This window comes from Carassius carassius, chromosome 39, assembly GCF_963082965.1.
Source record: "Carassius carassius chromosome 39, fCarCar2.1, whole genome shotgun sequence".
Classification (NCBI taxonomy): domain Eukaryota; kingdom Metazoa; phylum Chordata; class Actinopteri; order Cypriniformes; family Cyprinidae; genus Carassius; species Carassius carassius.
Window position 1 is genome coordinate 22,897,878 of NC_081793.1, and position 16,327 is coordinate 22,914,204.

Here is a 16,327-nt window from a genome sequence, read left to right on the forward strand (position 1 = left end):
GCTTCTTAACGTTCACAAGTCAACGACCAATTACAATCTTGAGGGTAAAGGAACCGCTCTCTGGTTCTGCAGTTAAACCAACACTTCGCCTTCAATCTAATCAAGCATTCAGTATTGACACCCAAAGAAACTCATCGTCTATCAAAACAGTCTTTTGAAAAATAAAAGAAAATAAAGCAAGCATGCACACTGGGTGAAGAAAGTGTTTTGAACAGATCTAAGAAACCATGATGATGCAAACCAAGTGCTGCAAACAACAAAGCTCCTTCAGCTGCATGTTCACTTCAAACTGGGCTTGAAAAAGTAAATTCCCTCAACATATAAAATCTTGTGCACTTAAATAAGAGTATTATTTCTTCTCGGTTTATTATATACACAACAACATCAGTGAGAGTTAGGGAAAGACGTTTAATATCAGAAAAACTGATTGTGTTTCACCAATGGTGCTGAATGGTTATTTTGGACCGCAAAGGGAAATAAGGAGGGTGGAAGGAGCTTCACCCAAGTGCTTTGTCAAAATAAAAGTCCCAGAATGCACTGGGCTCACACAGAGAGTGCTACATGGGTACAATCCATCATCTTCGGCTATCAATCATCATCAAAGTGATGCAGCTCACAGCATTGGATTGGGCGCATATTCGGGCACACGGCTGGCATCAGCATTAGATGCGACACAGTCCGTGAGGGAGGAGAGGAGTTAAGAATTAGGCATACTAAAATGGCAGGAATACAGGGAAGCACGCCCACTCTCACTGCTGTTCCCGGTGGGATGTACAGTGCAGCCTGGATTCGTGGGGTTTTAGCTGCGGGGCAAACTGCACATCTCGCAGTGCTCTGTGCCAGGTTGGTTCATGAATGTGCAGTGGAGGCAGGACCACACAGCTGAAGAGGCCTGGGGGAGAGTTGGGCCGCCCATGGCATAATCCAGAGATCCCGACGGCTGCCCTCCAACTGTGCCTGGGATTAACATAAGAGTAATTAATGATCTGCTAGTTAGTAAAACCTATTGAAAAAATACTGAAAAACTGAAATAAGCTATAACACTAAAATTACTACCTAGAAATAAACTTAAATTGAACTAGAAAAGTTCAAAAAAATGTATTAAACCTAAATGATCGTATTTAAAAGCTCACCAAAAATGATACAAAGCAAATTTAAACAAAAACTGAAAACATAAAATAGAGAGCGAATTCAAAAAATGTACAGAAACATTAACATTGTATAAATTCTAACTATTACATTCTTAAAAAACAATGTTTAGTACAACTCACTGCAGAGCTGCTCGATTGTGGCCCACTGCTCAGATTTCTTCCAGGTCTGAGCCAGCTCCTCATTGGATGTCTTCACTGCATCCAGCAGAAGTCCAATGCTGTCCTGGAGACATCAGAGAGAAGGAGATGAAGTCATCATGCAAAATACATGTAAAAACTCCTTATAAGAAGTACAAAAAAAAAAAAAGATAAAAACCAAACATGACAACCTGAAGAGCCAAAAAAAATAATGATAGGTTAAGTGTGAGAAACTAATATGTGTGGTTATATAGATAAATACAATGAATAACTTACCTGTAAGGGCATGACCTCATTGGTGACAAGAAAGAGAAGCAGATGGAAGTCTGAGACAATGTCCAGGAAGGAGGAGGAGGAGGAAGAACACTGGGAAAGATATGTCGCTAAACTGTGGAAGTCCTGCACACACATAAATAAACTATTTTCAATTCTATATTTCAAAAGAACGGTACATTTGACCACAGTAATTGATGTTAGAACAGAAAGGCTGCATTTACACTGCAAGCCTTGATGCACAGATCCATATCTGATGTTTTGGCCCATCTCTCATACATTTAAATTAGACACAACTGGTATCCGATATCTGTATTTACATAATTCCCGCCCAAATTGATTGTGAGTGATCGCTTTATATGCACATGGTATGCTATTTTATCGAAAATTCACTGGGCAGAGGTTGAAAACGAGGTCCTGAATGTGCAATTTTAAGTTTCCATCTCAATAAAATGCGAGCGCATACAGCAGCACACAGGCATTAAAACGCTATCTTTATGGTCGAACATGTCGCCCTCGCATTTGGAATTCTTGGGAATCGGATGTGTGTGTTTAGACACAGGTCAGACGTCCAGATATCGGATATGTCTACCATTAAAATCCACATTTGGAAGTTGCTCAGATCTGATGCGAAAAAAAAAATCCTGGCTTTTTTGATTTTTGTGTTTACATGTGTGCAACAAATTCCAATGTGTGTCAGATGTGAGCAAAAAATCTGATTTTTTTATGCCAGTGTAAATGCAGCCAAAGAGTTTTATGCTCATGTTCACCAAGAAAAGCTGTGAGATGTCTCCAGATATGACACATCTAAAACATCATTCCTAGACTAAAGAGACTTCTAACGCTATATGTGTACCTGGGTCTCTCCCAGAGCATCTCTGTTTTCGATGGGGAAGCGAAGAGTAGAGGAGAAAGTGAACACAGGGTCCTTTGGGAAAGTGGTAGTGATCTGAAAAACAGAGGGTTAAATAGCAATAATGAACAAAAGACAAATACAATATTAACTTATTATTATAGCATTTAACTAAGGAAGCTTCAGTGGGCCAATTAGGAATGGGCCATTTGATTACTGCCAGCTTAATTTCATGTCCCATCATTTGGACATGGCTCTCTAATGGGTTTTAGAGAGCACTTATCCACTTACTCTATGTCTTTGCATCAAACCTGAGAGGATAAGATCTATATCTATTAGTATTGAAAGATCTAGTAGTATCAAAACACTGGCTTTTTTTTCTAAATCAGTGTGAAAGTGTGTGGTTGTTACTCACGTCAATGATCAAGTACTCCACTGGCAGTGGTCGGGCTAAATGTGTGATGTCATTGCCAAATTTGTCTTTATCCTGGAGGTGAAGAAAAAGATTGGAAAATGTGTGAACCTTTTCATGCATCACTGACAACTAATCCCTTGCATTCCTGGAGAAGTAGTGTCAACTATCAGTCAAACCCTACAAGGGTCGATTATGGTTACAGTTACAAGCTGGAACAAAAATGAGAAAATGTACACTTCAGTTTAAAATGTTTTGATTTACTTTTAAGAAATTAATACTTTTATTCAGCAAAGGTGGAATTAAATTATTCAAAAGTGACAGTAAAGACTTCAAATATTTTTTTCTTTATTTTATTTAAAATTATATATTTTTCTATTATAGGTACAATACAAAAATATTAAGCAGCATAAACATTTCTAACATTGATAATAAAAATATTTCTAGAGCACCTAATTAGAATTATTTCTGAAGGATCATGTCACACTGAAGATTTAGTAATAGTAGTGTATGAGCATGCATCCTAAGCACCTGTCTTTAGTAACATGTTGTGTGAATGATCATCTGTAGCAGGAGTGTTTTAGTCCAGTACCTTATAGAAGACATCAGGGACGTATTGCTCTGTGCTGGACTCTTTGGCATAACCCAGTTCAGGAGCATCTCTGCAGGGCAGTAGACATTCATCCCTCACCAGAGCCATGCACTGATTGGAAACCTGATACCCCTCAAAGTGCACCTGGTTATCGGGACCACCTGCCAATGGACCAAAACAAAAAAAAAAACTAGTCAAATCCATACTTATTTTTCAGGACACTACTTTTAGCACTAAAGCTGTTAAGTTTTCCTGGGTACCCAATAAAATGTTCTGTGCAAAAAATGCCATAGTCTGAGACTGATTTATCGGCCATGAACTATATACCACACAGGCTTTTGACACAACACAGGCTTTTGATTTTATCACCATACTGGAAAACAGAACCGCAGCAGAATATACTGCATACCTGTTGCCACCACTGTGAAAAACTTGGATCCAAAATGGCCATCCGGGGAAAGCCGACATGCATTGGCATGTTGGTTCTGGAAGTGACCGGCTGTGATGCACTCCTCAGCACTCAGGAAGAATGAATCCTGGACAGGTGACAAACCCACTAATCAATAATGGTATCAGAATACACCATGTAGTTAGTTAAATGCTCATCTTTCGTTTGCCAATTGACCTTGTTTCTGGTGTAGCGGACAGTGCCTATTCTGGTGTCCTCTGACAGAAGATCTGTGAAAATCCACCCCACCTGAAAAAATCAGCCAATATTACTAATCAAAACAGCTTTACATTTTCTATTGGACACAACTACATTTGGAAGCTGTTCCACATGTTCAGGCAGTAACAAGAGCATCGACTGATCAGGTCACGTCTATCGTCCCATCAAACAGTAATGTGAAAGTATCATTTGGAAGCCATAGAGGTGTGAAGAGAGAGGAATTCTAAAAATCCCATCAGAGAGCCCCATGGGATGGATGGATGACCTCACTACGTACAGCAGATCTACACTAAAACTATTCAGCCTCCCACCTCAATTGGTAAGATATAGATGCAGTTTATATATATATATATATAAATATAAATGGATAGATAGATGGTACTTATGGGAGCCATCCCTGTATGTTTAGTGTTGTTTAAAGCAATCATGCTCTCTTCCCCGCCCCCCCAAGGAAACTTGCAACAACTTGTTATATAACAAAATGTTATTTCTTTGAAAGCCCCCGATTTTAAAAAGGCATGGAAAAAGATTCACCTTCCGTAGGCCCAGTTTTGCAGCAATCTCTTCAACTGCTTCTGCCTTGGGGTCTTCAATCAACTCCAAGCTGTTCTGGGTTCCAATCTGAGTCAAAACACACAGGTGGAAAGAAAGAGAACACAAATCATCTAAACAATACTTGACAGTTTTAAATCAAATCGTTTGATACAGGCATGATTAAACTACAGCAATTCAATTTAAACAAAATATTATTCATCGTTGGGGGGCGATTTGGATTAAATGGCAGATATGGTCAGTGAGCTCTTCAAATCAAATTTTATCATTGGTTTGAATTACATTTATTAAATTCATTAATATGAAATAAAACATCTGGAATTAAAGTATTCTATTACTTGAATTATTATTTTATTAAATTATTTTAATATATTGCAATTCCTAGTTTCATTAAATAAAGTTTGAAAGACAGCAGTTTTGTCATTTTAGCAGAAACAAAAGAAATATCTTCCGACAACAGTCAACAACAGGTGAGTCTCTCACCTGAGGAGGTTCATAAATGGCGGCAACCTCAGCTCGAATGCCGAGAGGGATGTCTTTGTGCTCTGTGTAGCGTCCGTACAGATACCCCATCCGCTGGTTACCCGTCTTCCTCCAGAAGTCAAGGAAACGGTCCGCAATGGTATGATTCTCGAACATGATGTTGTCCACATGTCGATATTTCTGCAACGCAAGATTTTTTTTTTTGCAGTTTCAACAGATAAAAACATGGACAGAAATATGATGCTGCCCCTCAAGGAGTGCTCATTTACTTTATTTTTAATTCAAGAAATTGATTAGTGAGGAGTTTGTCTGTATGCGATTGAAGAGTAAGATGTTTATGATACAGACTGAGAGGAGCAGTGTACCTGTCTGTTGAGGGTGATGGCGCTGGGTTGGCACTTGGTACAGATGCCCTCTGGCCAGGGCGGATGTCCCTCACAGCCAGATTTAATCTTACAGCTGATATTCTCAAGAGCCACAAATTTCCCCCTGAGAGACAGGAAAACTTCATTAAATCACTTCTCACAAATCTTATTTGAGTGAGAGTAGAGAGCTCCCAAAAGCGCTAACTTGTCTGCTCCGCCGGTGAGTTTCCGGATGTAGGCGTGGAAGGACATGTGCTTGACCGGTGGGTCGAGGTGGTTCAGATAGTCTTCATCGAAAGGCTATTAAAGCAGAAAATGAATGAGGAAATGGCAACATTGTATTTTTATGTCATGTGGATCAGCAATTCTACTCTAAAATAATTAAATGTATACATTTCCACAACATTTTAGGATTTTAATTATTTTCCATGACCTCCTCCCGGTCTAGAAATCACACTTTTAAAAATCCCTCACAGATCCAACTTTTCAGAGACTGTATAAATAAAAAGTATATTTGTTGAGGGAACAAATAAAAATAAATAAACATGTTTTCAACTTAATTTTAAGCTATATGTGACCCTGGACCACAAAACCAGTCTTAAGTGCCATTTTTTTAAATTGAGATGTATACATCATCTGAAAGCTTAATAAATAATCTTTCAATTGATGAATGGTTTGTTATGACTGGACAATATTTGGCCGACAGCTATTTGAAAATCTGGAATCTGGAAAAAAAGTCAAAATACTGAGAAAATCACCTTTGAAATTGTCCAAATGAATTCTTAGCAATGCAGATTACTAATTAAAAAATAAGTTTTGATATATTTACAGTAGGAAATTTACAAAATATCTTTATGAAACATGATCTTTACTTAATATCCTGATTTTTGGCATACAATAAAAATCGATAATTTTGACCCAAACTATGTTTTTTTTTGGCTATTACTAAAAATATACCCCAGCAAATTACATTTATTCATTTAGCTGACGCTTTTATCCAAAGCGACTTACAATTGCTATATATGTCAGAGGTTGCACGCCTCTGGAGCAACTAGGGGTTAAGTGTCTTGCTCAGGGACACATTGGTGTCTCACAGTGGATTCAAACCCGGGTCTCTCACACCAAAGGCATGTGTCTTATCCACTGCGCCAACACCACCCAAATTAAGACTGGTTTTGTGGTCCAGGGTCACATATTAGCTTATTTTAAATCATTAAAGCTTATTTAAGTCTTGAGAGTTTGCTGAGGTGCCTTGGTTGAGAATCACTAGGTTAGACCCATCTTCCCATCAGTATTCTTGCGTTCCAAGGGAAGGATCACAAGTTCTTACCTCTAAAGGTACGCAGTGAACACATTTCCCCATAGAACCATGTTGGCACCTGAGAAACAATGACAAAGAATGCTTTATAAACATATAAATATATGTCTTGAGTACTCTGTAGTTCTTATATTGCAATGACTTATTCAACAGGTTACATAACGCAGTACCTCCAAAGTATGGCATGAAAATAACTTAAAAAAATCCACCTGGTTCTGGAAATATATGCAATATATAAAAAAACAGTTTCCAAGGCAGTGTGGAAAAGGAGGCAGACTCACAGCTGGGGGTCTTTGTTTCTGTAGATCTTTCCTTCCTGTTTGGAAAGATACTGGTCAATCTCGTCCTCCTGGATCTGTGGTGCAGAGTGTGAACGGGATAAGGAAGATGACGATGAAGAGGATGAAGGGAAGGAAGGGTAGGAAGAAGAGGTGTGAGGCTGAGCTGTGTCCATGTTCTCACTGGAGGGTCCAGCTGAGGATGGAAAAAGAAAGAGCATGTCGCCATGCCTGAAAGACAAAGAAAAACCAGTTTACGTCAAGTTTATGCATATAAAATGCTCTTTTCATGACACAACCACATGTGCACAACTGGGCAAACCCAATCTCTCAAAACGGTGCACTTACTTGATTTTCAGCAGGCTGAGAGTCTTGTTCTGTGACAGAATCTCTCCAGTCTTGTTCCGGTTCAGGTAGATAGAGAAACCATTTGAACTGAACCCAAACTCTTTGGCAACCTGGCAAGAAAGCAGCAAAGAATGTCAGAAACAAGAAGCTGACAAATCTCTAATTTTTGTTCCTGGAAATGGTGGATCTAACATTACTGCTGCGATTGGACTTTCCTTGTCCATTTGTCTTATCCTTGTCTTGGAGCCTCCGCTAATAAGCTGATAAAATGTGGATCTGTTAAATAATACAGACATTTTAAATGTGAAGCGGCATTCCTGATTGTTTGCCTTTCAGAGATTGTGCAGGTGAGTGATGACTGCAGGACCATGAGTCTCTAAAGCCATGCTGTTAAAATTCAATAAACTCTAATGAGGTTATGAGAGTAGAGTACATGAGAGAAAGAGGAAAAGAAAGTATCTGAGATTATGATCCAAAGAAAAATCCTCCTTTCCAAACATTTATACATACATATATAATGCAAAAATTAACCAATTAATAAGCTACTGAATCTTTAACTAAAAAACAAGTGGAATGCATAAGTTGTGTAGTCAGACTCTCTGCATGATAAGGCAAAAATCTTTTGCGCTTACCAAGGCTGCATTTATTTGATCAAATATATAGTAAAAACAGCAATATCATGAAATATTATGAATTAAGTTTTCTATTTTAATATTATTTAAAGCATAATTTATTTCTGTGATGGAAAAGCTGAATTTTCAGAAGCCATTACTCTAGTCTTCAGTGTGACATGAACCATAAGAAATTATTAAGATATGCTGATTTGATGCTCTAGAAACAAAAGTATATTAAAAAAATAATTTGTACTGCTAAATATTTTTGTGGAAACTGTGATACATTTTTTCAGAATACCTTGATGAAAAGAAAGCCTCGCTGAACAGTTAATTGATTTCTTCCTAAAATTTATCTTACGACAAAAATTTTAAACGGTCAGTTCACAGGTATATGTAAATATGTAGTTCCCTTATTAAGTGCCTCAAACAAAACCCTGAGTATCTTTCAAAGATGTGATGCCATTATCATAGCAAATCCAGTTCTTAAATTCTTCATCTAAAGAATCTTCATAGTACATTTCATAGAACACCTGTCCAAGGAGAACTCATTCGTAGCATGACAGACTGTTCCGAATCCAAACTTGATAAAAACCACTAGATGGTTCTGGTAACAACATAATTGAGAACAGTACTCTAAAAAAGTGCTGCCTCAGAAACAAATGTCCAAATGACTGTCCATTAGGGAACTGAAAACCCAGCAGAAGACCGATATCTTTACTAATTCAATCAGAAAAAGCTTTTACTGCTCACTCAGGGCACTATGTCCTAAATGTAACTTTTAACTGTAACATACCTTTAAAAAAAAGGATGCCTTTTAAAAAACGCAGTGTGCATTTTTTATAATCCATGCACCAGAACACAAGATGAACAAGCACATATTTTTCAAAGCTAGACCCCTCGACATCTCTCTGTCTCCTTCCTGGCATTTAATCCCAAAATTAAATGGTGAGACAGCTCACTCCACCCTCCCGCTGTGAGACATGAATCTTTAATGGGCCCTGCAGGGTCTGCATCAGGCACACACAAACCCTCAGCCCGTCTCAAAAGATCATCCAAAAATCTCTATGACTTCTATTATAATACAATTTACCCAATGACATAATAATCAAAGATTGACATTAGGTAACTACCTTTTTCTTCTTCTGGTTTTATTATCTACAATAAAAACATAACTAGTCAGACCTAGAAATAGAATTTTATGAGATGCATCAATTGTTAGATAACAAATAAAAAAAATTAAATCAACTATAAGTGCCCTACATTTTATATTAGAGTTGTGGTCACTTTCAGTGGCATTTTGGCCCCAAGCCCTTGTTCATTCCTGCCTCTACTGCAAGCACAGCACCCATCAAGCTATGCACCGCAGCAGAAATGCATGTCACAGTGGACCACATCTGTGTGAGACTGCGGCGTATAGACATAGGTCTCCTTTTTCAAAGCAGTCTCATTAATAAATCAACATTTAGCACTAGAAAAGGAGTCTGTGCCAGCACTATTTAATGACTCAGAGGATCTGCCGCTGTGTTGTACTGTTATTCTCAGCTTCTTAACAGAGAGGTTGGCTTTGACTTTACTGTTGCATAAGTGCAAAGGCATGACAATGGAAGCTATCTGTGGTGAATAGTAACACCTACTCTGTCAGTGTCAATTAAGCAACAATAAATAATAATAATAGCTTTTAAAATAGCAAAGAGTTATGTCTAGTGCAAAATCTTTATTCCTTATACCTTCTTGAGGAAAGCTGCAGCCGTCTCTCGCTTTGTTGAGGCGATTTTTTTCATCCCCTCTGGAGACTGGACACGGATGATCTGTCAATGAATAAACATTAATAAGGGAAGGGAAAGGAAGTTTATGGTTACTACAAAAAGTATGTTTGTTGTTCACTCATATGCTTGTTTCTCACATAGATCTAGCACAGTATTACTAGGACAGAAAAGCTAGAAGTTCAAATGAGATGAGAGCAAAACTACTGATCAGCACAAAACAAGCCAATATGAATAAGAGAAAACACATCTGACACTCACTAAACTGCCACAGAGGTCTATGAATCCAAGTCCGAAAATCTCACTGAATGACATATAATATTAACACAGAGCCAAACTCATGCACTGTTTTGTTTCTTAATACAAAAACCAAAACAAAACATCACTTGCCATTCAAAGCACTTCATAAGTTACTCAATGTCACTTCACTTCCCAGATATAAAACTACAAGAAGCACGAAAACTAAGCAATCATATTACCTTCTATTTTAGTATCTCGTTATTTTTTCAAGTGAAAATCTGCATCTAGACTTTAATAAGCAGTTGAGAAGAGCTTGCACTGACATATCTTGTCTTCATCAACCTGTGCCAAGCTAAATAAAGTCAACCCAGCCGAAATAATAAACCTCAGCTGTAAATCATAAGCTAAATCAGTCAGATGAGTGGTGAGCACACACATAAATGCTGTTTTTTTTTTGTATTTAATGTGTTTCTGAACGATTCTGGCTGAGTCTGATCATTAGCATCATGCTAACAATTCTGCTGCCTCATCACTGGATGACAGACTTCACTTAAACTGCCTAAATGCACACGCAGACTGACACTTACTATGTTTTCCGCCATGCTGATGGGATTAACTGCCCCTCTTGACGTCGCTGATATGAGAGTTGACGTATTTTAATATCGCTGTTTTAAGATCTTCTCGGATCTATGCAGCGATGCCAAACTCATAGAGCCGGTGCTACATCTAAATGAGTCCGGGCTATGACGGGATCCTGCTTAACGTCGACGGAGAGAAACAAAGAGATAAATGTCGTGTTCCTGTTTATGTTTGTTTATTGTTATTGTAAGTAAATAAAAACAGCAACAACACTTTTTAAATGATTTATATATTTTTTGTTGCTACAAATTTTTCCTTTTAGAGATTATCTAGATGCATTATATAGAATACACATTTTCTTCGGTGACATTTTTATAACGTCTTATTTATACTTTAATAAATAGTTTCTATATTTTGCGTGTTTAATTTATGTTTTGAATAGATGTTTCCCATCCAGCACTAAAGTAGAAATCAAACCACTCTCTGAACAAATAAAATTACTTATATAGGCTTCATTTTTAAGTCTATATATTAGTTTACATTTTATTCAACAGGTGGGAGTTGATTCTTTAAATAGCTAATGCATTACATTTGAAAAAAAGAAAAAAGTAAGTAAATACATTTAAAATATTTCATCCGTGGTCTATTCAAACAATCGGTTATATTATTAAAAACAATGTTTCGGCTCTGCCTTTTTTTCCCCATGCATGAAAACAAGCAAATTATTTTTTTCTCTTTTTTTCAAGCTTTATTTTGATCTCATCCTGTAGAGAGAAATCTTCACTTTACACGCTGATGTTGTCAAGCCCCAAACATGCCCTCAAAACGGATGCATGTTCTGTCTGAAACACTGTCTGCAAAATACAGGCCTGAAGAACTCCCCACTCAGAAATAGAGGATTCAGAAGGACACAATCTTAACACATATAAAGGATCTGTACAAAAAAAAGTAACATATGTTAATGCTTGTGCAAACCACATCTTTTCAAAGAATTTACTTTGGATATATCATTTTATATGTGGATACATGAAGATCTGACTGTGCAGGAAATGGGCTTTTTTTTTTTTTTTTTTTTTTACAAAAATGAAAAACCTATAATGTAACCAAACTAATGGATGAACAAACGAATGAATGAACATATAACACAATAGTGAAAGATACATAAACTGACACTCATTTGACACTCATGACATTCTTCTGATATTTAGAAGAATTATTGGCTAGAAAATCATACATTTATAAAAGAGACAGGACATTTGAATGAATAGATTAAACTATAATGAATGATATTATAAAATGAAATATAGAAATGGAAAGGAATGAATGCATTAGATAGAAACGATACTAAAATGGGACACAATGATAAAGAGGGATGTTTTTATGAAGATGACAGATGATGGTGATGAAAAATGAAATAACTACACAAAATGATCACGGATGAAATAAAAACACAAGACATGACAGCCCAACACTGTTCCCTTACAGTCACGCAAGAGATTTACTGAAACAAACAAAAAAATGAAATCATGCCTGTATGTGTGCTAACATATGGATGCACTGAATGACGGGGTTGCAGAGCACAAAGCAAATATGATATTACAAAATGAATGGTTCCTCAGGGTATCCTTACATAGAATACTCAGAAATTAAAAAGGGAGTGAAAAGGTTGAAACTTTAAAAGGGTGTTTCACCTCTACAGGATTTTGATCTTTTCTAATCAACTCGACGAAGGTGGACAGAGGAGGCACCGAGGCACGTGAAATGAGAAGCCAGGCATTTCACGGGCACGTGTCTTGCTTTTACTCACTCAGAGGCTGTCTTGCTTCCGTATGTTTCGTGTTCCAGAAGAAAACAGGGAGGGAGAGTAGAAAAAGAAGACGAGAGCAAAGAAAAGGAGCAGCAGTTTTTCTAAGTAAACAGAATGCAATCTGACTGGATCTTCTCTGTTCTATAGTTTGAGCAGAAAGTGTTCTTAGACTGCAAGAAAGAAAAGAAACCAGAGGGATGGATAGTCAGATAGATTTTTTTTTATGTAGATTTTTCTTCGTTTTCCCATTTTTATAAATGTTGCTGTTTTGTGTGTTTATTCTGTTATAAAACTAAGAACGGTCCACTTGGAGACGATGGCTGGGATGGAGGCAGGTGCTTTGGAGAACATGACTGGAAGGGGTCTTAACTGCACAGAGGATGATGGGAAGGTATAGGCTCAGATGATACCATACTGAGCCAGCTCGTGAAGCTCCAGATGATTAAAGGCCTCCCAGGGGCAGATGACAGTGATGTCTGTGGGTAGAAACACAGGAACATAAGTTCATCTATCATTCAAAGAGTTAACTTAAGCAGATTGATGGCCAGTTAGCATTCAGGTCTGTTTAATCACAGTAATGTCAGAAGATATCATATAGGATCATTGATGATGGCCAGTATGAGAGGCTTGTCTGACATGCATGCATCTGATCAGACCAATCATTTCAGACAAGGACAGCTTAGAATAGATGGTATGTGATGTTGTCATTACGGCAAAATACGTGAGGAGAAATGCAGATTATACTTACCAGTGCCTAAACCTTCCATGCCAGGGATGTCATCTCCGAAACTGTAAAAAATAAATAAATAAAATAAACGCAATTAAAAAAATCAATGAGATAAAATCGAAAAAGATTCTGAATTAGACACATTTGGTTAAATTAAATGAGATATTTTTAAAATACAGTATATTTTTAGAACAGTCATGTTGTCAAATTATTGAACATTGAATATTTTAATTAAAGCATGACTGAAGTGTGGAATATCTCAAAGCCATTGTCAAAAAGATTTTGATTATTGATTTTACTGTCTAACTTACCCTTGGACACCCTTCTTTGGCGGCTTGCTCTTGAACTGGCGAGTCTGCCTCTGCTTGAACTTGGGCAGTCCTCTGCGTGGTGTGGCAGGACCACTGGTGACACGGGTGACTGATTTGATCTCTGGTTTGGGTGGCTCAAGATTCATGGCTGTTAGTTACGGTTGGTCGTTTTTCTTTGTATTCGCTACCCGTGATGTAGTGCTGATGTAAATGCATCAGAAAGACTGGAGTGAGTTTATAGTTCACACCCAATGAAATCTAGAATTTTTTTTTTTTTTTTTTTTTTGTAAAATGGATTTTGCCTGCATTCTGGAAAAGAAAAATGTAGAACTTTGTGACACATACAAACACATTAAAACACATACATTTTTAAATTACACATTAGGCTAGAAAGGTTAGGTCAAACTGACACCTAATGAATATCCATGGCAGCAACCCCAGACTGAGAAAACTATACCCATAATCCTCTTACTGATAAGAGGTGGGATAACACCAAAACATGCTGAGCAAACAGAAAAGATAAGAGTCAAAATATGACCTTCAGTTATATTCTTCAGAGACAATGACTGATGCCTGTTGCACAATTGTTACTTAAACAGTATAAAAAAAAAAATTGATTATGAATTGAAATTGTTCAATTTAAAGTTTTGATATCATACAGAAATTCTGTATAAAAATAATTATACCATTTTTGGGAACATTAGGTTTAGTCAGTTTTGGCATTCTGTGGTTATGCAAAATTATCACTACACTGTATAAATGACTTATCCCAGGCAACTTTATATGTCTTTTATATGCATCGATGGTCCACTGTTCTCAAATAAAATAATTTAAACTCAATTCAATATACTATTCATTAAGTACCCATATAATAAGTGGCATGCTGTAGTCAAAACCTCTTCAAGACCCATAATACCTTACAGTGCTTTTATCTTTTGACACATTGTTAGAAAATTTTATTACAGAACAACCTTATTTCCTTAAATATTCGATGGCTGTACTCACCGGTTTGTTGATTGACAGGCTGTTGACTGGGTGCAGCTGCACTGTTTCTTATGTATGTCTCTCCAGTGGAGGAGCGGATGTGAACACTCGGCTTTCTTTATGAGCGGTGCGGGGATTATAGGTCTTTTATATTCTCTGGCCCTCTCAGAAGATTAGGAGAGGGACGCCTCCCTCCCTGATCCCCTCGACTATAGATGAAGACAATATGGATGCATGCATTTAATGTGTATTTGTGTAACACCATGTGCTTTTAACAACTTATGTATTAACTTCATATCCTATAGATTTTTAATACAATAAAACAACATACAGCCTTATCCATAATAAATTGCATAGACAGTGGCCTCAAACTGTATTTGGACTCATAAAATATTATTGCACTTGATGAGGCCACTTTTTACAGGCTTGGTTTTGTTTCAAATCGAATCTGACTTTTGGATGATCTAAAAGCGGTTTGTAAGGTCCTCTGAGGTGGAGGTTATGCAGCGCATTCTGCATAATTGTAGTGCTTGAAGAATTTACTTAAAGTTAAAGGAAAATATTTATGAATATAATTATGAATATATATATATATATATATATATGAAAGGCCACAAACAGGAATCTTTTCAGAAGGTTTCTAGAATAGGCTAACTCTTTTGAGATGGGATTTGCTGATCGAATTACACCTGATATTATAATGGAAAGAGTGTTTAGCAGGTAGCGTTCTTCTAGAGCTTCTTTGTTCTGCAGCTTTCTATGATTGTTACACAACAGACCCACATCCATGGGGGTCCATAACATTATCCAGTGGAGTTCATTAGCGACTCAACAGCACAAAAACAATTACTGCTGAAGACACTAGATTACAATTTGGAGGTTTAATTAGTTGATTACATTGTCTAGATCTGCAGTCAGATTACTTAGCTTCATCAAGGCATCTGGCCATCTGTATTGCTCCATTGATAATGAGATTCTTTGTTATTGACAAGCTGTTGTCAGTTAAATAATATGAAATCTGTGATTAGGATGAACTACAGCTCAAAAAGTCCTTTGTTATGGATGAGTAAATCTAGTTCATTTTTATCTGCAGAACATAACATTTTGCGAAACATCTTTTTAGTTGTCTTTTGTCATCTTTCAATATAATATAATATATAACTATAAAAGATACATATAAATTATTTGTAGCAGGAAAATTTAAATGTGTTGATGTGTTAAAGGGGTATTTATGGGTAACTGGGTGCACATAATTGTCTTTGGGTCAGAATTTGGCCCCACAACATCAGTGCAAGGTCATGAGGTCGAATGTGCCCCTTGTCCCGTCTGTGGTTAATGAGATATGAGGACTCACTGAAGAGGCACAAAAGAGGAATCAATCAATTACTGAAATCTACTGGGTTAGTGGGGTTCATGTGCTCTAACAATCAATAATTAGCTTGTGAGATTACTGTGATGACCCAACTCAATAAACACCTAACTCTTATCCCTGCTTGTTATCTGAACCATCCCACCAATTCAAACTGACACTTTGATTTGATGTTAAAAATGTTAAATAATTTTTTAACATATACTCTGGATATCTGGAATTTAAAATCTTAAAAAATGCTAAATAAATGTACATAATTCCAGTAAAATACTACACACACATACAGTATATCTACTGTATATGTGTTTTTAACATACAGAAAGTGTGTGTATATATATATATATATATATATATATATATATATATATGTGTGTGTGTGTGTGTGTGTGTGTATGGGGGGGTTAAATACAAACACACACACACACACAAAAATATATATATATATATATATATATATATATATATATATTAATGTATAACATAAATATTATATTATAAATGTA

The 16,327-nt window shown here is 36.7% G+C and overlaps 2 protein-coding genes across 3 annotated transcripts; both read right to left on the reverse strand.

Annotated features, from left to right (window-relative positions):
• Positions 1-341: 341 nt before the first annotated feature.
• Positions 342-10,808, reverse strand: LOC132121654 (nuclear protein localization protein 4 homolog). The gene is made up of 17 exons (XM_059531274.1): positions 10,635-10,808; positions 9,772-9,852; positions 7,431-7,540; positions 7,086-7,313; positions 6,817-6,865; positions 5,692-5,786; positions 5,487-5,610; positions 5,122-5,301; positions 4,621-4,707; positions 4,045-4,116; positions 3,829-3,955; positions 3,420-3,580; positions 2,831-2,902; positions 2,419-2,511; positions 1,566-1,688; positions 1,272-1,374; positions 342-957 (listed from the first exon to the last, which is right to left on the reverse strand). The coding sequence occupies exons 1-17, from the start codon at positions 10,647-10,649 to the stop codon at positions 800-802; spliced, it is 1,878 nt and encodes a 625-aa protein (XP_059387257.1). The 5' UTR covers positions 10,650-10,808; the 3' UTR covers positions 342-799.
• Positions 10,809-12,311: 1,503 nt separating this feature from the next.
• LOC132121662 (retinal rod rhodopsin-sensitive cGMP 3',5'-cyclic phosphodiesterase subunit gamma-like) lies at positions 12,312-14,599 on the reverse strand. 2 transcript variants are annotated; one of them, XM_059531316.1, is made up of 4 exons: positions 14,477-14,599; positions 13,472-13,780; positions 13,182-13,222; positions 12,312-12,909 (listed from the first exon to the last, which is right to left on the reverse strand). In XM_059531316.1, exons 2-4 carry the CDS (start codon positions 13,615-13,617, stop codon positions 12,833-12,835), a joined length of 264 nt encoding a protein of 87 aa, XP_059387299.1. In that variant the 5' UTR covers positions 13,618-13,780; positions 14,477-14,599; the 3' UTR covers positions 12,312-12,832. The 2 variants fall into 2 exon arrangements, with proteins under 2 accessions (XP_059387299.1, XP_059387300.1); XM_059531317.1 differs by having other exon boundaries at positions 13,472-13,672; positions 14,477-14,582.
• Positions 14,600-16,327: the final 1,728 nt, after the last annotated feature.